General features: G+C 47.2%; 2 protein-coding genes across 3 annotated transcripts in view; one reads left to right on the top strand and one right to left on the bottom strand.

The window, feature by feature from the left end:
• Window positions 1–210: 210 nt before the first annotated feature.
• Window positions 211–20,965, top strand: part of Mia3 (MIA SH3 domain ER export factor 3) — a 42,090-nt gene continuing 21,335 nt past the window's right edge. For both annotated transcript variants that reach the window (XM_041635522.1, XM_041635521.1), the window contains exons 1-6: window positions 211–359; window positions 4,332–4,465; window positions 8,125–8,211; window positions 11,259–13,968; window positions 16,357–16,662; window positions 19,134–19,279. In XM_041635522.1, coding sequence (XP_041491456.1) covers window positions 227–359; window positions 4,332–4,465; window positions 8,125–8,211; window positions 11,259–13,968; window positions 16,357–16,662; window positions 19,134–19,279 — 3,516 coding nt within the window. In that variant the 5' untranslated portion in view covers window positions 211–226. The remainder of the gene's footprint in view (window positions 360–4,331; window positions 4,466–8,124; window positions 8,212–11,258; window positions 13,969–16,356; window positions 16,663–19,133; window positions 19,280–20,965) is intronic.
• LOC121435943 (cysteine-rich protein 1-like) lies at window positions 3,927–4,296 on the bottom strand. Its single transcript, XM_041635525.1, has one exon. The coding sequence runs from the start codon at window positions 4,294–4,296 to the stop codon at window positions 4,063–4,065; it is 234 nt and encodes a 77-aa protein (XP_041491459.1). The 3' UTR covers window positions 3,927–4,062.

The raw sequence follows: 20,965 nt of genomic DNA, 5'->3' as shown, positions 1-20,965 counted from the left end.
GGGTGAGGCGGAAGGCGACTGTGGCGGTTGCCAAGGCAGCAGCAGTTCGGGAGGGACGCCACGGCCTCCTCCAAGGCACAGCGCAGCCTGCTCTGAGCCCTTGCTGACGTGTCGCTCGCTGCCGCCCGCCGCCCGGGCGCCTCCTCCGGCACCGCCTGCTCCTGCCCCGCCCCCGGCACCGCCCGCCGGCGGCCTCCGCGTCACCCGCGCCCGCGGTGCCCACAACATGGCTGCGGCGCCGGGGCTGCTCCTCTGGCTGCTCCTGCTCGGACCGCTCTGGTGGGTCCCGGGCCAGCCGGACCCCAGCCCCGGCCGGCGCTTCTCGGACCTCAAAGTGTGCGCGGACGAAGAGTGCAGCAGTGAGTGTGGGGTGGCTGGGCGGGAGGCGCTTTCCCGGGTGGCGGCGACGGCCGATCGGGTCGGAGTCCCGCAGCTCGCACCTAGCCTAGGGGGTCTCAGGCCCACGGAATCCATGCAGGGACGCTCTGCTCGCCGATCGCCCTGGTGGCCCTGGCGTGGGGGCTGCGCCTACCACTTGTTGCCGGGTTTTGCTCTCTGCTGCTCTGACCTGGCTGGGGGGCGCCTCATACCCAGCCGGGTTTCCCGGGGTCAGCTCACTGCTTCCCGGTCCCCAATCTCCAGCTGGGCTCCCCGAGTGATGGGGTGGCGAGTCCCCGCATCCTGGGCGCCCCATGCTGCAGGCAAGAGCGTCCCTACGCCTGCCGCGGGGACCTGGTTCCACGTAAGACCTAGACCCACGCTCTAAGGTACCTGGGGCGCAATCCCAGTGGCTGATTGATGGCGGGGTTCCTCCAGAAGGCACCCCGGTTTTGTCTTTTCGACCTCTTAGCTGTTTTGGGACCAGCTCGCATCACCTTTGGAACCGGAGGAACTGGAGTTTAGGTTTGGGATGAACCCAAGGCCAGGAACGCAGTGTATTCCGAGGTCTCCCTGGTTCTCTGCCTCAGTCCTGTCTCTTTTGCTTCTTGCCAGTGCTAAGTAGGGCTGTGGGAAGGTCAACATCTTTTGCTCTTAAAGAGGCCAGGAAGCTGCACCTGTCACCACCTGAAAGCCGCAGCCTTCTCCTCTATGCGCAGTCGCGCCCTGGTCCTGGGTTAGAGGTGGGCCACAGGGAAGGTTAGATTAGTAGAGAGTTATTGCTGTAATGGTGAAAAATAAATATCCAAGAGTCCCAGGAGTCAGTCCAGCTTTATCCTTAGTCCCCTTCGTTGCTGGGTCCCAGTCCTGTACGGAATAATTCATAAGGTTTCCAGATTGGTCTCCAACAACTGTGTCCTTCATAAATCACAAGCAGTACATGTAGAATATGATTCCTCCTAAAAGACTAAGAAAACTACATGTTAGCTATTTATGCTTCAATTGGTTTTATGAAAAAACAAATTTCATCATTTGAATGGTGAAATTCAATATCACCATTCATCAATATCATTAAAGGAAGAGAAAGAGGGTACTTGTAATTTCTATCACCTAGATTCTAGGTGCTAGAGGTACCCCCGGGCCAATGTAAATAAACACTGTAAATAAAATAAAGGTGGAGCCACCATTATGAATTTCCCCTTTCATTTTTCTGTTAACAAACCAGTTATCGCCATTTTGCTATTGAATATTTATTGCCCAGTGTTTTCTGTTCTTTGCTGTCAAACATTGGCTCACCTGAGTCCCTCAAAACTTGAGAGGACAGTATCACTGGTGCTGCTTCAGAAAGAACTGAGACTCGTGGCTGGAGAGGTCCGGGCTGTACCATAACTTGAGAAGTGGCCCGTGTCCAAACAAATGTAACCAAAAGCAATGAGTAATGATAGAAGAAGCAGGCCCAGGCCTGTGCTGCCTGGTAGGAAGTGCTTCATGGTGGGACAGTGTCAGGTGTCACGAAAGGTGTGATGCAGTGTGCATGTCATTCATATACAATGATAACACATAAAGACAGAGGCTGTCCTTGATATAATACTATACATCCCCAAGAGTCTAAGGAGGGAACCAGAAACAGTGCCTTTTCCAATTTGAGTAGAATCCCAGCCTTAGGTTCCTTCAGTCTGGCTTCTTGCTCAGTCCCATCTGAAACAGGATGCTGATATATGTGAAAATGGTCTTATTTTAGCTTCACAAACCAAGTTACACCCTCCAGATCTGTATGCTTGTGCCTTGAATATGTATTTTTTTTAAGCGTGTTTGTGTACTATTGCTAATTGGCTTTTAGACAAAGTGCAATTTCCATCACTTCCGTGTCTCTGCCTTTTAATGCACAGTTAATTTCATTTGGCAAGATGCTGCTTCTGGGCTGGAGAGATGCCTAAGGGGTTGAGAGCACTGGCCGTTCTTCCAGAAGACCCTGCTTCAATTCCCAGCACCCATACGGCAGCTCACAACTGTCTGTAACTCCAGTTCTAGGGGACCGAACAGCCTCACACAGACATACATGCAGGCAAAATACCAGTGCACATACAAATAAATGAATCTTAAAAAACATACTGCTTCTATTAGTGTGATTGAAGCTCTGTATTTATGTTTGTTTATTTGAGACAGGGTCTCACTATGTAGCCCTGGCTGGCCTGGAACTCGCAGAGATCTGCCTGCCTGTTCCTCTTCAGGGCTGGGATTAAAGGCATCTGCCACCATGCCTGACCATAGTTCTGCATTTTAAGTGAGAGAAAAACTTCTGACCTAGTCTCATAGTTTTGTCTGGACCCTGAAAAATGAGATATCCATCTTGGATTTTGTTTTTAGGAAAAATTGTTTTGAAAGCTTTTTTAGATTTGCGTGTGTGTGTGTGTGTGTGTGTGTGTGTGTGTAACTGGGGGACCGAACCTAGGGCCTGTTTAATAGTCTATACCATGCAAACATTCTATTATTGAGGTACATCTTCGGGCCTGTTTATACTAAGTTACCTAGGTTGGGCTTTGAACTCCCTCTCTTCATCAGTCAGATCTTGAGTTTATGATCCTCCTACCTCAGCCTCCCGGAATACTGGAATTGCAGGTCGACACTACCAGGCCTGGCTAGAAACCTTCTTAATGCTGACACATCAACATTATTTGCTCAGAAAACACTGCCTTGTGATTGATTGGATTCCTAATAGCGTGTGATAATACGCCTTCCTGTTAATTCATTCAGACAGACACTGTGCAGGGACAACTTAGCCACAAATGAAATGGATGGTGTTTACTGCTGCACAGGGGCCGTTGCAGCCTTTTACAGGTAGTGCCTGTTAGTGGTTGGTTCGAGTTAATTGACCCCTTGGGGGTTCCTAGGCGTTCTTTCTGGCTCCCTGCTATCCCCACAGTTAGCTATGTTTAAACCAGTCAGCACCTGCACCTGCATTTACACATCCACAAAGTGAGGCCTTTTATGATGATAAAATGGCAGAAGGGAATGGGGGGGGGCGCTAGAAGATTAGAGAGGGAAACAGAGTTGACCTGAGAGCAGCGGTCTGTGGTGGCCGATGCGTTGTCTTTGGTTTCGCAGACAGGCAGAGAGAAAAGTAGAAACATTCCCTCATTCGATTATAGCGGATGATGGGACTTACAGCCGTGAGGCTCCAGGGATTTCAGACTCTTGGAAAATATGAATTGAAATCCATTCCAGCAGAGTACTGGGAGGGATTGATTGTTGTCTGCAATGGGATTCATGTATTTCTCGAAAAATCTCTAAGAGCTTTTTAAGCTGGTAAGGCTTGCCTCACACACACAAACCCCGGCTTTGAGATTCGGCAGGTGCCAGCAGCAATCCCGGTGCTTGAGAGGTTAAGGCAGGAGGATTAGGAGTTCTGGGCCATCCTTGGCTCCCCAAAAAAGTATAAGGCCAGCTTGGGGTACAAACAATCCTGTGGTTTTTGTTTGTTTGTTTGTTTGTTTGTTTTTTAAATTACGTGTGGGAAGCTGTGAGAAGTCACATCCTAATGTCTTGTTTTTTTTTTTTGTTTTTTTTTTTTTTCCAAAAGATCAGGTTTATTAAGGGCATGAAGGGCTACTGAGAGCCCCCGCTGTCCAAGGTTACGGCCTGGCATGTGCCTGGGCGGGTAGGGAGGGTTTCCACAACCTGGATCTACTTGAAAGTGTGGCTCTCGGCTCCACCTCTCCCAAAGCCTTTGGGCCCAAACATGGCTGAGTAGCAGGGATGGTTGCAGTAGGGCTTGCCTTCATGCTCGGCATGGCTCCCAGAGGTCAGTGTCTTTCCACATTTCTCACACTTCAGGCAGGGGCGATGCCAGTCCTTGCCTAGTGATGTCACTCGCTCAGCGAAACACACCTCCTCGTCGCACTTGGGACACTTCGGCATTAACGTCTTGTTTTTTTTTTTTTTCCTGAACACAGTGCTAATGTACCGCGCTGAAGCCCTTGGAGACTTCACAGGCCCTGACTGTCGTTTTGTGAGCTTTAAGAAAGGCGACCATGTGCATGTCTACTACAAACTTGCAGGGGGATCCCCGGAAGTTTGGGCTGGGAGTGTAAGTAGAACCACGAAAACCTTTATTTCCTTACTTTTGTTGAGGTTTGTAGTACTGCAGATTTAAATGCTGTTAATATTGTCTTTCCTAGACTGTAAATGGAAGGCAGCCCTACCGGTCCTAGCAAGCCTCAGACCTGGCATGCAGTAGGGGCCAGACAACCCTATGGTCCTAGCAAGCCTCAGGCCTGGCACACAGTAGGGGCGAGACAACCCTATGGTCCTAACAAGCCTCAGGCCTGGCACACAGTAGGGGTGAGACAACCCTATGGTCCTAACAAGCCTCAGGCCTGGCACACAGTAGGGGTGAGACAGCCCTATGGTCCTAACAAGCCTCAGGCCTGGCACACAGTTGGGGCGAGACAACCCTATGGTCCTAGCAAGCCTCAGGCCTGGCACACAGTAGGGGTGAGACAACCCTATGGTCCTAGCAAGCCTCAGGCCTGAAACACAATAGCAGCAGACAGGTTGCTGCAACAGAACTGAACTGGTTCTGGCTGTTGCCCCACAGTTATACACGAAGCTGTACATATAATTCAAGTCAAAATGGCCAAGACCTGAAAATCTTAAAAGTTCATTGCATCAAGAAAGAAGTATTTGTTATCATTAGACTTAATCTTATAAGCAGTATGCAAGATAGCACTTAAGGTGTTCAGGGTTAAAGTTTGTATGCCTTTTCCCTGTTAACAAAAAAATCTTTCAAAAAGCTGAAACAGGTTTAGGGAGATAGCTCAACCAAGACCTGAGTCTGATCCCCAGAACCTACTTTAAAAAGCCAAGCTTTGTGTGGGTGAGCTTTTAATGCCGAGTCTAGGAGGTACTGGACAGGTGGACCAGCAGGCCGCCTAGGCCGCCCAGCTTCACCTACTTGGAGAGTGAAAAACGGAAGGTGAGATGTGAGGGAGGGAGAGGCAGGCAGACCACTGGAATTTTAAGGCCAGCTTGTACTACATAGCCTGTTCCAGGCCAGCTTGGCCTACATAGTGAAACCCTATCTCAAGACACAAACAAAAACCAAAGCAAACCAAACCAAAAACCATAAGGTAGACAGCACTTGAGGAATGGCAGTGAGTTTGTCCTCTGGCCTGCACACATATGCATTCCCATACACACTCAACTGCACACATGCGTGCACACACACACACGCACACTGTACGTATATAAACATTCACATACATGAACATAGACATATCACATGTAGGCAGGCACACACAAAAGGAGAAATATTGTATTCACTGTGGATCTTCTTGTTTGGTTGTAACTTCTGAGGTATCTTTTCCTAGCTTTGCTTTGTGCCTAGAAGTTTCCCCTGGGATTCTGTTCCCGACACTTCGGGCCTCTTGGTATCAGACACAGCAGACAACGACCGAATCTGTCATGCTCATATGTTTTAAGGAGACTCAGCAGACCTGGCTGAGAAGCATGGGAGCTGCCTTTCCCTTTGAAGAGGGCTGGTCCATGGAAGGCTGTTGACTGAGGGCCTGTGATGTCCCGTGGGATTGTTCCGCCTTAGAAACAGTCCCACTTCCAACCATGGAAAGTGTTGACTCTCGATCAAACACCAAATAACCAACACAGAATAAGGTTCTAGAAGCCCCCTAGGGAGAAAAAAAATTTCAGCTTCCTATGGGGGACTTTTTAAAGTATGGAGTGGTGGGGCATAGTCTTTTTATTTAGACGCCTCCCAGCAGTATCACGGACATGAGGGAGAGTCTGTGCTGTTTTCTCGTGTCTCCCCAGTGGGTGTCTGGATAGGCTTGACTCTGGAGCTGCTCCCCATATACCTGTGCTCCATTTGTTTACACAGTAGTTATGAGGTCCTTCTACCTTCCCCGCCTCTGGGCTTTTGGATAGATCAGCCTTTTAGCATTTGCACCTCTGGACAGATGCTTCCTTCTGCATCACGGCTCTCTCTCTCTGCTTAATGGCAGGCTCTCAGGTATCCAAGCTAGCCTTAAGCTTCTGATTCTCCTGCCTCTGCCTCCCCAGTGCTGTTGTGTTCTGTAATGCTTCAGGTCAAACCAAGACTTTCTACATGATAGGCAAGGAGTCTACAGCCCAAGTCCTCACCTTACCCCCTTAAGAAACCCTGCTTTAGCACCCAGCCTGGTGATCTCGGCCGATAGATATGTGTTAGGGTGGGACTCTGTTTGCCCTGCTCCTGTGACGCCTTTTTACTGCTTTGCTCGTCAGCCAGCTGGTGTCTCAGCTCACTAGCCACGTGTCTTCTCTCCCTTCTTTTCGAGTATCTCCTTACGGGGTACTATAGTGCTTACTTACATTTGCTCTCGCAGCAGCTCAGGCAGAACTGACCCTCGTGAGGCAGAGTCTGTTCCCCATCCCCAAATCAAATCAGCAGTACTTTGGCAGGGACGGTACGCAGAAGCAAAATTAGACATAAGAATTACTTCTGCGAGAGCCTGGATTCCACGAGACGGTAGGAGAGGGAAGCACCCGCATCTGATGGTGGAGCTTTATGTAAGCTGTGGCCTCGGTTGACAGATCAAGAAGGGACTTCCCCTTCCTTTTCACACATCTCTGATTCCTTCTCTTTTCTAGCCCAGCCTCTATAGCATTTGAGTCCTGTAGATGGGTGGCATGTAATTCTGCTCTCTCCCTTCTCATTTCATGAACCTCAACATTTGTGGAATTAGCTAGTCTCCCTCATCTTCAGAATGACTTGTCTTCATATCTTAATTCCCGTCTGACAGTCTCTTTTTGTTTCCTAGAGTTTCAGGGTTTATCTGCCAGACTTGTAGCTTTTAATGCTCCAGGTCTTATCTAATCTTTGGGGCTTTATTCTATTACTAACATGGCCTCCAGATGGTCTCCAGATAAACCAAGAACACTGGTGAATGGCGATATTTTAGAACCAGTGATAAGGTGGCTTTTCTTCTTCTTGTGCCCCTGACTGGCCTATCGGTCCGTCTATCAGTCTGCTTTATTGGCTGGGAACAGGACTTTGCTTCCTTTCAGGCTGTGGCTAGAGAAGGACACTTCTCAGGTGGAGCTTTTATTCACTGTCTGCACACTTCATACATCTTAATTATGTGTGCTGGGAAAGACTGGGGTCATTTTCTATAGATTCATTTCACATGGAACTGAAGCCTGAGAGGTAGGTAAGGATGCATCACATCATAATTTTATTTAATCCCCCAGATACTTCTAAATACTGTTCTTGGAGAAAGCTACCATAGTATTTGGTATGAAGAGATATTGTTTTGTTGTGGCGGTATACGTTTCAGAAGTCTCGTTTTCTTCTGCTTATTCCCATGGCTGCTGTGGATTGACTTAGGGGAGACTTGTAAGAAGCGGTTCATGGGCAATGCTGTCAAGTGCTCGTGTAAATTCTTGCCAGAGATCACTTGGAACTGTGTTAGCTTTGGTTTGCCAAGTCTTGGCCATACAGTTTTCAGGAAGCTTCTCCTATATAGATCTCTAACTACTTCTAACTGTATGCTATGTGCCAATATATAAAAAAACACGGCTTGGAGAACTGTTGGTTTAATAATATTAATTTTCATTGGCACAATCATTGCAGGGTAATTTTAGCTCTTTCTTGTCTGTGTATTTCCTGTCACTCCTAGAACTCTCTCCTTTGATTTCCTATACAGAACTTAATTGGTATTTGCCCCTTTTGTCCATTTTTTTTTCACACAGGTTGGACAAATCTTTGGATATTTTCCAAAGGATCTGATCAAAGTTCTTCACAAATACACGGAAAAGGAGCTACATGTTCCATCAGATGTAAGTTGTTCTCAGTTACAAATTGGTTTCTATGTTCTTTGTAATCGATTAAAATTTTGGTGGTATTGGTAGTGCCAGCTGAAGACAGTTTTAGGCAAGACATTGCATTTTCCCTTACAGATCTTAAGAGGTGCAGTGAACTCTTTTGAAAGTCAGCGAATATGTTTTGGATGGGGAAAAACAACCCGATGTTTGTGTAGCAGATTTTAATTTGGAATCAGACTAACTGAGAGAGAAGAACATTTAAAAAGCATTTGGAGGAGTTATGCATTCTGATAATTGTTCAATATATTAAGGTTGATGTTCTTATGAGAGACTATAGACTGATAAGCAGGGCTTTTTCTGTTTCTTTCTCTTTTTTTTTTTTTGCATGTGGAACTTAAGAACTTAATACATTAGCCAAGTGTAATGATACTCACTTACTCACTTATAATCCTATTATTTGGGAGGTGGAGAGAGATCGATCAAGAGTTCAAGGCCAGTCTGAACTATTCAAGGCCTCGTCTCACAAAAACCAAAAAAAGAAGAAAAATATTTTTGTACTTAGTTATCAGAGAGGTAAATAATTTTATTTTACACGCAAAAAGAGGTGTCCTGATTTGAAAATTACCTACTGGGTACTAAACATTTTAAATACATAGAAATCAGGTTCAATTACTCAGACTCTAAAATGCGTGCAGACCTATTCGTACAAAGGCTTTTTCCCTGACTCCAGTGATTAAATACTTAAGTCACAGACTGGGAAAAGCGATGCTAAGGGCTTTATTGTGAGGTCCAATCTCAAATCTGTAAGGTTCCAGCTCTCGCTCTACAGAGCGTTCATTCATGGCACAGCTTACAGTGGTCTTGGGTCTAAAATGATTCTTTTGTTCTAGAACCCTCATTCCCAGTTATTCCCGCTCATCCCCATCACTCCCATTTCTCTGGGAACAGTTGTTGCCCCAGTCACTTTGGGCATCTCTTTCAAGTGGCCGCAGAGCACGAAGCTGCTGATCGAGGGTCGTTCCTGAGTGGGGTGAGGCTGTAGTCAGTGTTGCAGAGCCATCCCCGGTCCTCAGGGTCCTCGATCTCAGGGAGCATTATAGCATGATCCCTGGCGGACTTCTCTTTTGACAAAGGCTGTGCAGGAGGTGAGATGCTCATGGGACCCGAGACCTCAGCTGCTCTGGGTTTTATTTCTCATCACCCTGCTCTTGACATTAAGAAGATGGCGCAGAAGTGCGTGTGATGAGAAAAGGAAGTTATTAGCCCCTTTTGCACTGGCCAGGCCTCTCCAGAGTACTGTGTGCGATTCCTTTGGTACCGGATTGCTTACTTTTGGGAAAAGGGAAGAATGCAGATTTATGAATAGTCTTAAAAGCAGATATTCATCACCGTTGAGAACTGTAACTTACAGAAAGGTATCGCACTGAGCTTTGTTTTCAAGTTGTTGTTCCACTAGTAATAAAAGTGGAGATCCCCTCAGACAGCCTTCTTCATCCCTTTAGAGCAGGGGTTCTCAACCTTCCCAAAGCTGCGGCCCTTTAAATACAGCTCCTCACGCTGTGGTGACCCCCAACTATAAAATTCTTTTCATTGCTACATCATAACAGTCATTTTGCTACTGATACGAACTGTAATATAAATATCTGTGTTTTCCGACGGTCTTAGGTGACCTCTGTGAAAGGGTTGGTTGACCCTCAAATGGGTCATGACCCACAGGTTGAGAAGCGCTGCTCTAGATTCTCACTCTCTGTGCACCTATCTGCCATAAGATAAATTTTAAGTTGGCATTTCTAAGTCCAGGAAAATATGTTCCAAAAATCCATGCAGACTTAGAACATGACAGCCGTTAATTCTGCCTGTTTCTAGCTGGCTGGGCAGAGATGTATAGCATAGAGGATTTAGGGTAGAGACGCTGCGTGGTCCTGCAGCTCCCCAGACAGATCCTTAGGAGTTGAGCATCCAGGTCATCAGGCACAGACTTTAGAAACGGGAAGACTCCGTCCAGGTCTCCCCACTTCCCTCCTCTGTTGTTATGTTAGTTACTTTTCTCATTGCCCTGGGGAAATACTTGGCAAATGCAGCTTCAAGAAAGAAGCACTTGTTTGGGCTCACAGTTTGAGCGTAGAGCTCATCACGGCAGGGGAGTCTTGTCTGCAGGAGCGTGAGGCAGCCGCTCATCTTGATTTTTGTTTTGTTTTTGTTTGTTGTTGTTGTTTTGTTTTTTGGTTTTTTGAGACAGGCTTTCTCTGTAGTTTTGGTGCCTATCCTGGAACTAGCTCTTGTAGACCAGGCAGATCTCGAACTCACAGACATCCGCCTGCCTCCGCCTCCCAAGCGCTGGGATTAAAGGTGTGCGCCACCACCACCCAGCAAGGCAGCTGCTCATCTTGTGTTATGCTCCAGAAGCTCAGAGAGATGAAGTCTGATGTGAAGATCGCTTCCTTTTCCGTATACTATCCAGGACCTCAGCCCAGGAAAAGGTGCTGCCCACATGCAAGGTGTTCTTTCCCTCGACAGTTAGCCTGGTCTGGAAACTCTGACAGCCACGCCCAGAGGCTTGTCTCCTAAGCGGTTACAAACACTGCCAAGCTGACAATGCCACCCGTCAGCAAGTGCTGAGAACAAACTGAGAAACAGAATCGCGCAGAGGGAGGATAACATGTCTCCGTTTGTTTACTCACTGTGCTTTTCAGAGAATATGACACGGTTTTGACAAATGCAGGAATAATTGCAGTGTAGAATAAGACAGATTTACCTCACCAGAGCTGGCCAACTGGGAGCCTCCAACTGTCCCCCTAAAACTGACAGCATGGGGGAACAGATTATTTTCCAAACAGAAACCAGGAATGGGGCCAAGCGAGCTCACAAGCCACGTGAGTCATTCTTCTCCCGAGGAAGGGAGAACGAAAGTGGCTTCCACCCTGATATCCCCGCAGTAGCCCAACCCTGGCTCAAAGACATCCTGGAACCAGGCACAAACTCAGAGTTATCTCTGTCCCGTATAAGTGCCCTTGGGACACTTGATTGTTGAGACACTAATGCTTTTGGTTTTTTCCGTACAGGAGACAGATTTTGTCTGCTTCGAAGGCGGAAGAGACGATTTTGATAATTATAATGTAGAGGAACTTCTAGGGTTTTTGGAACTGGATGACTCTGTACCGGAAGAGTCTAAGAAAGCTGAAGAAGTTTCTCAGCAGGGAGTGAAATCTCCTGAAGGGGCTCAGGGCACTGAACTTGAGCCCCCGCCTGAGCCTGAGCTAGGCAAAGCTGACTCAGGGGAACGAGAAGGTGCGTTCTCAGAGAGCCCCGAGGAACTGCAGGAACAGTCCCCAGCTCAGGAGAGCCACCCACATACCTCCAGTGCAGCGGATCATGCTCAGGGAGTGCGGTCTTCCTTGGACAGTTTTGAGGAAGAGCTGCACGATAGATTGAAAGTGTCAGGAAGTGAAAACAGAACCAGCAATAGTTCTCCTGTCCCCGCGGAGCAGGGGAAGATAGATGCTTACAAAGTTCTGAAAACAGAAATGACTCTTGACTTGAAAACCAAGTCTGGCTCAACTGCCGACGTGCTGGTGTCTGACGACGAGGCCACCAGACTGGTCACTTCGTTAGAAGATGATTTCGATGAAGAACTGGATGCTGAATATTACCCAATGGAGGATGAAGAAGAGGAGTATGCAGACAACTCTGATAAGCTACTGTTACTATCCTTTGCAGATGAAGATGATGAGAGAGTCCCCAGGAAGCCTGTGATGGGGAAATATTCAACAGATAAGGACCTGGGCGAAGAAGATAAAGTGGAACCTACTCTGCCTCCTAGCATCCAAAAGGACAATAAAAATTTATTGACAAGCTTGGGGGATACTTTCTTCTCTATTGTCACAGGAGGCGAAGGAAAAACAGGTGCGGTGGGTTTAGAGAGTTCTAACCCGGTGGAAGACAAGGAGGATGCGATGGTTTCAGGTAGCCATCAGAGGAAGCCAGAGTCAACAGCTGGCCAAGTGGACCCTGAGGATGAAGAAGATGACCCCTTTGTAGAAGACTCCAAAATAAATGGTGAGAAGAAGTCAGAAACAGAGCCAGAACTTGTCCTTACAGCAGAAGAGAAGCTACCACAGGAATCCAGGAGAGGTCTGGCACACCAGGAGCCCAAATCAGAGGTTGCAGAGTCGGAAACGGCGGCTACTTACCAACCTCAGAGTAGCAAGCTGGATCCTCTGCCAGCTGCTGAAAAGAGCAAAGAGTTTACATTAAAAGCCGTCTTTGAAAAAAAAGAAAATGGCCTAAAAGAACCAGTTATCCATATCTCAAAGGAAATAGACCACGAAGAAGAGACCAGAGACGGCGTAGAGAGTGACTCGGTACCCAGAGCTGTGGGGAGCCCAGAGATGGGAAATCATAGCAAACGTGAATCCTTGGATGCTGCGCCACTTTTAGGAGATAACCAGCCGGACGCATCCAAGGACAGAACTGAAGTCTCGGGCGCTTCCGTCAGTGAGCCGAAAGTGGGCCAACGGGAGGCGTTTCAGAATCAACCTAGATTCCCCTCTCCAGAGGAAACTGGTCTTTCGAGAGAACTGGGGGACAAAGTTCCTACTCTGGAAAGAAATCTTCCTTGGCAGCAGCAGGGGAGAGATGAAGCTGGTGGAGAGGGCAGAGAAGACCCTGCAGCTGTGGAACCATCTCACCCCCAGGTCATGCAAGGGACACAGGAGGCCGATAGCCCGGAAGTGCCCAGAGTCCAAACCCAAAGGTCGGAAGCAGAGGAGGACGACGATCCCCCTGAGGAGCTACTGGAGGATGAAAATGCTGTCAGTGCACGGCAGTCTAAAGAAAAGCGCCCCAGCGTTCCCCACAGGAGGTCAGATATGAACTCTGAGGTTTTTGAAAAAGTAATTGTAGGAACCCTTAATCTTGACACTGAAGAAAACAAACAAGCATCTAATATGATTTTGGAGGTTGGAAAAAAGAGTGAAACTTCGTCGGAAGAGGCAGATGGTATGGGCGAGGAGTCAGGCAGTGGGGTGGTGGACAAGGAAGAAAGCCCCCTGGCAGACGTGAGCGCTCAGGGGCCGTCTGAAGCCCACGGCCCTCCCGAGAAGATGGCAGCTCACGCTCCAGGCTTTTGGGAAGCCGTTCAGAGTCAGGATCCGAATGACCTACAAAACGACAACCCCAAGGAACTAGTTGATACCTTGGGGCTTATGGAGATTCCTGGGGGAGAAGAAATCTCAGAGGGGGAGCCTGAGGATCCCGAGGCGCTTGGAGGCTCAGAAAGCCAGGGGCCTGATGCTGAAGACCTTGAGAATGGCCCGCCCCAACAAACTACCCCTGAAATTCCCGACGTGGTGCTCAAGAGCATACGGGAAGACCTGCCCATCATCAACAGCTTCTTCAAGGACCACAAGTCCCTGTATCGCTTCCTGAAGTACTTTGACGTCCACGTGCTGGAGGGCATGCTGCAAGATATGTCCATAAGGCTGAAGTCAGCGCAGCGGGACAGTCTGCCCTACAATGTGGAAAAAGTCCTAGATAAAGTCTTCCGTGCCTCTGAGTCACGAATTCTAAGCGTGGCAGAGAATATGCTCGATACCCGAGAGCACAAAAATCGAGATATGGGGACACAAGAGAACAGCCTGTTAGAAGAAGCTGCTGTGCTGGATGATGTGCAGGACCTGATCTACTTTGTCAGGTACCAACACTCTGGAGTGGAGACGGCCCCACTGGTCACACCTCCACCTCATCAGGAAGGTGGCGCTGGACCAGTAGAAGGTAAAGGACCTGCCTTTGACCTTGTGGAGTTAGGCTGGGGAAGCAGGAGCAGGGTGGTGGGGAGGGGTTGTACTTTTGGGGTAGGGATATACTAAAGTGCTTCATTTCCTTTGTGTAAAGTTCTAGTCACTCTTCCCGTGTGTGTAAAGGAGAGGAACCTACAAGGAAGGCTTCCCCTTCCAGCTTCCTTTCAGACTGACCATGAATGCAGATGGGCTCACGTTCCTAATAATTTTTTTCCCTTCCATGGAAGAGCTGAATTTGGTTTTCATTTCTAAAAGGAAATTTTATAAAACTCTTAAATATATAATCAAGAAAATAATTCACAAAGTAAAACTCTCAACAAAGTACAGCTTTCATGGAAGGTTATAGAAGGGGCTTTATTTAACACAGGGTCTTCATACAGTTATTTGTTAGCACTGATGCACCTTTGTTCTTCCAGACAGATAAGTTTCAACTTTCATGATATCTATATGATTTTATGTACCTGTCTAAACCCTGAGATCCAGAAATGTCTGTCTGTCCTTTGGAGACAGACTTACTTCACTTACTATGATGATTTCCGGTTGCATCCATTATCCTGAAAATGATATAATTTATTCTTTATGACAGAAAAGATTCTACCATGTGTATATCCCACATTTTCTTTCTCTGTCCCTCTGTTGTCGGACGCCCAGGTTGTCTCCATAACACAGTAGTCGTGACTAGGGTGATAGCAAGCATTGATCTGCAGTGTTTTCCCGGTTACGTCATCTTGGAGTTCATTGGGTGAATAGTCAGGAGTGGTGTAGCGGGTTCCTACGGTAGATTTGCTTTTAGTTTTTGGATTGCCACAGTAGCTGGATGAGTTTGCATACCTGAGCACCAAATGCGGATTCGTGTCTGTCATTCTCTCACCAGCATTTGTTTTAATGACACAGTTCTGACTGGAGTGAGGTAGACTCAGTGTGCTTTCATTTCTTTGGTGGCTGGTGAGGCTGGACATGTGGTTACTATGTAGCCTTCTGAGTTCTTTGGCTAGTCTAGGTTGAATGTGTAGGGAGCACATTTCTTCCAATTCTGTCGTACTCCTTTACTTGATGCTCCCTTTGCTGAGCAGAAGCTATTTAATTTCAAGAAATCCCATTTTCCACTCGTTGGCCTTATTCCCCGAGTGACTGGGATCCTTTTCAGAGCCCTTGCTATGCATGCATCTTGGACAGTTTCCTTACAATAACTGTGTTTTATTCAAGGATTGGCCAAAACAGCTCATTAAATGGATGCCTTGCGTGAGTTCCTTCACTCTGCGTAATTTTTATCTTTTGTGGGTGTCCTGCTGTTTCCTGCTTCTTGGGGACAGTGACTTACTCCAGTTATGCTTCACTGGGCCCTGGGGTTCTTGTGTTAGGTTAATCAAGGCCGGAACGAGGTCGAGGGGCTTTCTGACATCAGTGGACAAATAGAAGCATGCATTTGTTGATGCATTTGTTGATGCAGGATACCCTGCCATCAGCTCCTGATCCCTGGCTACACATTGTGTTCTGGGTAGCCATGCTTTGCAAACAGAAGTAGCTGCATTGCAGGCAAACGAAGTGGGCATAGAGTTACAGGAACATCTGTTTTCACAGAGGTGCTAATTTTCCTGAGACCTGGGAGAAGTGAGCATTTCTTAAAAATCAAAGCTTTTGCTTAAGGATGGAAAATTCAGGTTGGAGATATGACTCCGCAGTTAGGTCACTGGCTGCTCTGGCGGAGGAGCTGCGTTCTGTTTTCAGCACCCACATGACAGCTCACAACCATTATACCTCCAGTTCTAGGGGATGTTATGCCTTCTTCTGGCCTTTGTGGGCCCTGCTTATACATGATACACATAGGTACATGCAGACAAAATATCCATACATGTAAAATAAGATAAATCATCTTCTTTTTAGTGTCTGATGAAAAATACTAGGCTGCAAAGAGGCACTCAGGCTCATAGGGAAGGAAATGGGCCCACTCTTTGTTGCTTGGCAGTAGTTTGATAGGATTTGAAAGACTCTTTGGCAAGCTACCCACGTGCAGAATGCCCTTATCTATATGAGCTCTGTGAACCCAGCCACCTGTGTATGAAGGAGGTTATATTCTGTATGTGGTTCCCGTGTTCCGTGCTGGACTGCAATTACCGTCTCCGTGTCTATGTGGGCACACGCTGGGTTGCCAAGGCAAAGCAATGGATTCTCTTTCATGAAACACCGTGGAGTGAAGGCTTCTCTGTAAACCTGCACGTCAGTCATTGTTAATCTAGAGGGAAGAAGTTAAAACTCCTGCTTCCCTTTTCACTCGTGCATACGTGATCCAGGACGTTGGGCTGTGTGAAGAGGGATTGCTGGTGGCTCTCTGATCAAGCCCTCCCCATGTGTTCTTCTCCAGAGGTGCAGCCACCCCAGCACAACAACTTACCACAAGAAAACACAGGAGATCTTAGTGTGCCGCTTCCAGAGGAGCCTGGTCTCTCGGATCAACCTGTGACCAGTGTGCCGCTTCTGGAGCAACCTGGTCTCTCAGATCAACCCGTGACCAGTGTGCCGCTTCTGGAACAGCCTGGTCTCTCGGATCAACCCGTGACCAGTGTGCCGCTTCTGGAACAGCCTGGTCTCTCGGATCAACCCATGACTGGGCACACGGGTGCCTCAGAGGCATCACAGAAATCAAATACTGAGAAAGACGTAGATCCAGGTAAAGTTTATAATTTTTCTCTACAAAGTAGACATGCATTGTAAAAAGGCCTGCTAAGGCTTTATTCTCAAACGCAGGAAAGACAGGACAATCCAGGTGTGTATAAGATTTAAAAATTTTCCACAAGTAACAGAAAAGCAAGCGTTCAGACACATGAGATCGAAACAGGAAAGAGGCCAGGGGCCGTCATTGCAGACCATTGTTTGGCTATACCCAGCCGCTGTCAATCACCTCAGTGTGAACCTGAGCTCTTGTCCTTCAAAGGCCACACGCTCTAAAGCAGAGCCTTCCGTCAGACAACAGCACATGAAGTGCTGACCCGGGGAGAGCAGGCTGTGTGAAATAGGCCCAGGAAAAGCTGACAGGCACCAGCTAAGAGTCTGAACTCCCGGGTCCTGGTTCTTCCTCTTCATCTCCACTTCTCTGAATAGCTACAGAATTCAGTTGCTGTTTTGATTTTTCTCCTCCATAAGGCAAATACAGCTTCTTAAAGATGCTGCAAAGGAGTCCAGATGTTTTTTGAAAGAATGCTTTTAGGAAACAGTGCAGGAATGAGAGTCCAGATTAGACTGACGTTTATAATTGTAAATCCTTGGTTTACGCACATGGGAAATATTGGTGGGAGATAAGATAAATATTGGTTTTGACAATCCTCAGTAATGGTTTCAATGCTTCTCTAATTGTTGTATAGCTCACTCTTAGTTCACTAGAAGCTCTCACTGTGTTATTCTGCCATCCAATACAGTACCATGAGGATGTCCTTACTGGGTTTCTTTTTGGGGAGAGTTGTTTTTCACAGTCCTGGGGACCATACTCCGGGCCCTGTGTGTTAGGCTGGTGTGTTTCCACTGACTGTCAGCTCCAGCAGTGTTTTGTGTGTGCGTGAGCCTGTGTATATGTGAAGCATATACACAGTGTTTTGTTGTGCGTTAGTTTCCAGAAATGAAGGGTTCGAGTCAGTAGGGTACCATCCCCTGCTCTCCAGCTAAAGCACAAAAGGTAGGGAGCATCTCAGCAGAGAGAAGTCGCCCAGCCAAGAGTGAAGGATGCGTCAGAGCATGGCATGGTCATGTGGAACATTTTTCAAGTTCTTTTTTTTTTTTTCTGTTTTGTTTTGTTTTTTGAGACAAGGTTTCTATGTGTAGGTTTGAAGCTGTCCTGGAACTTGCTCTGTAGACCAGGCGGGCCTCAAACTCACATAAATCTGCCTACCTCTGCCTCCCAAGCCCTGGGATTATAGGCGTGTGCCGCCACTGCCCAGCCCAAGTTCTTTTTAATTCAGAAAGTTCCTGTTTACTGAAAAAGAGTCAGGCACCATTGAGATTCATTGCTTTTTTGCTCAACACCTTCAGGACTGGGAAAAGTTGTGCTTGCAGAACTTGGAACGGCATCTTTGCTTTATATCCTCCCATGCGGTGCCGGTTACCTTTCCAGGCAAGTCTTCCCATTGGCACAGCATGCACCTCAGGTGCTAGGATGCTGACCCAGCTGGGGGGATGTCACCCATTGTCAGTACTGGGTCAATAGTGAACTGAGTCTTAAGGTTGGGAGGGACCCCAGAGAGTCCAGTCCTGCCTTTCACTAACGGCTGTTGACTCAAGCTGAAATCCCGCCTGCCTTCCCCTCACCTCCCTCTGAGGCAACCTCTCAGGTATAGCTGGGCTTTCCTTCTTTCACAAAGCCTCCGTGCCAGTTCCCACTCCACAGGGAATTCTTTTGCATCATTCCTGGCATTTACCAGATTTCACGCAGTTGTCACCTGTCCATAAAGGAAATATCAAACACCCGCTACATGCCAGCTATGCTAAGCCTTAGTGCATTCTATCCGCAAGCCTTTATTTTCTTTGTATTTTTATTTAGCGTGTGTATCGCCATGGCACACATGTGGAGAAGACAGCATTCAGGAGGCAGATCTCTCCTGCCATGTGGGTTGCAGAGATCAAACTCGGGTCATTAGGCTGGACTGAATGTGATTGTGTCTGTACGGTTTAGTTTGATGGTGCTGGTTTTTTTGGTTTGTTTGTTTTGGTTTTTGTTGGTTGATTGGTTTGGTTTTGTGGGGATTTTTTTGGTTTGTTTTGAGACAAGGTAGACCAGGCTGGCCTTGAACTCATAGAGATCCTCCTGCCTCTGCTTCCTGAGTGCAGGGATTAAAAGCCTGCACCACTCTGCCCGGCAATTCTGTCTATATGGAGAACACCTGGGCGTTTGTCTTCAGTTTCTGTAAATGGACGGGAGACATGAAGGAGTACCCTGGACAGTGGAGATGAATCTATTTTTATTAAGAATTTGATGGATCCGATTAAGATCTTGAAGGCTTTTGCTTTTCTCTGTAATTTTCCTTAGGGGACTCAAATATTCTGTGCTCAATGACGAATATTTAGAGGACACTCAGTCAATATTTAAATGAAGAGAAACAATTCTTATTCTAAAGCAAAAGAGCAAATAAGGTGTCTTTTGCCTCCTTTTAGGTTTCCTTGTAACGGAAGACTCTCCTGTTGGGGCTGGTGATGCAGAAAAGCTCCTGGAGACAGGAGCAGAGGAGCCAGTGAACATCCCGCCTCGAGAAAATGCACTCGGTCCTCTGTATTCCTGCATCCTTTACATAAGTGAGATGGTAAGTCTGACGTAGTTTCCTCAGCTAGAATGTTGCCCAGTACAGGGGTGTTCTGCAGGGAGACGGTATGGGTGAGGAGTGGTACCAGGTCTTAATGTTGGCCTTAAATGCACTATGCAGCCAAGGCTGACCTTGAACTTTCGATTCTCCATTTAGCACCTCTAAAGTGTTGATGCCATAGCCATGGGCCGCCACCTTGGTGTCACTTGAGGGAAGAATTTAAAATGTCTTTCTGAACTCTGAAGGTGATGCCTGAGGAGAGCCGCAGGTGGATGGCTTTAATTAGGAGCTCTTAGTTTAGCACATGAGTGTTTACTGCCTGGCAGGCTGGGCAGGCACACACCTATGAAGCATAGTTGCCTCCTGGGGACCTTTTGGTACCTCAGGGAACTGGAGACACTCACTTGAATCAGAAAATAAGGTTTTTGTCAGGACTGGAAGAGAAGAAAGAAGGTTAGGAGAGAGCTGGGATATTGTAAGCAGAATCAAAGGGAATCCGAAGTATAGTTTGTTGTTGGATAGAATGGGTGGGAAGGGCGACAGGAGCAACAGGGACAGAGGTGACGTGTTCAGAGAAAGGGAAGCATGAAGAGAAGGGGACATATGGTAACTAGGGAAGCTGATGCGTCTGTGGAGGGTGATGGGCAGTGTGTGTCCCTAGTGCTGTTAAGGGGACGTAGGATAACTAGGGAAGCCATGGCGTCTGTGCAGGGTGATGGGCAGCGTGTCCCTGAGTGCTGTTGAGCTGCCAGTGTCGGGGAGCCTTTGAAGGTTTGAAACAGGGAAGTGGTTTGTCAGATCCATGTCCTAGAAAGAGCTATGATGGCAAAATGTTTATTCAGGCTAATCGTTCTGAAGAGAGTCAGGATCCAAGAAAGACATTTAGCCATCTCTAATAGCTCAGTCAAGTGCGGAGGATTGAGCTCCCCCTTGCGGTGTGTGGGGGCATTGGACATTTTTCTAGGTAAATTGGATGATGCTGGAGGACAAAGTGATGCCAGGACTGCAGATGTCACCTGGGTCACAGCAGTCTCCTGTGGGGCCTGTAATTTTGAGGTTTGTGTAATGGCGTTTTGCTGTTGATGTTTCTGTAAACAGGTTTTGAGTCAGGAAGATCTGCTTTCAAATCCCTATTTAAAAGTTTGTGCAAATTACTAAGCCTTGTTTAATTGAAGCATAATAAGAACTGCAGATCCTTATGGTGTGGGTTCTGGATATATGTGTATGTTATGTAATGATCAAATCAGGGAATACTTAGGACAGTGGTCATTTCTACGTGTACTCGGGTTTTTTTTTTAAAAAGTTTTTATATTTATGTATGTATTTATTTAATGTTTGTGAATACATATGTGGACGGCAGATGAAAACTTGAAGGAGTCAGCTCCCTCCTTCTATCTGTGGGCTCTGGGAACCAAACCCAGGTGACTGGAGTTGGTAACAAACACCTGCTGAGCCATCTCTCCCCTCTACTTTAATCATTTGAAAACACTCAGAACTAGCTCCGCTGTGCTTTTCTGCTCCTTAATTCCTTTCTGTCCTCCCAACTCTCCCTTCTGTCTCTACCAACCACTGTTCCTTTCCATTTTTCTCTAAGGTGACGAGTAGCAAGTGACTAAACTTTGAATCTCGGCTTCCTTATCTGAAAAGGTCAAATAAAAACGACTCCTGCTGTGGTAACCCGGAGAT

This window comes from Microtus oregoni, unplaced genomic scaffold (genome assembly GCF_018167655.1).
Source record: "Microtus oregoni isolate MIOR12 unplaced genomic scaffold, Mior012 000047F_ref0000412, whole genome shotgun sequence".
Classification (NCBI taxonomy): domain Eukaryota; kingdom Metazoa; phylum Chordata; class Mammalia; order Rodentia; family Cricetidae; genus Microtus; species Microtus oregoni.
Note: the sequence above shows the minus strand (reverse complement) of the source record. Positions and strands in the feature narration are given on the sequence as shown.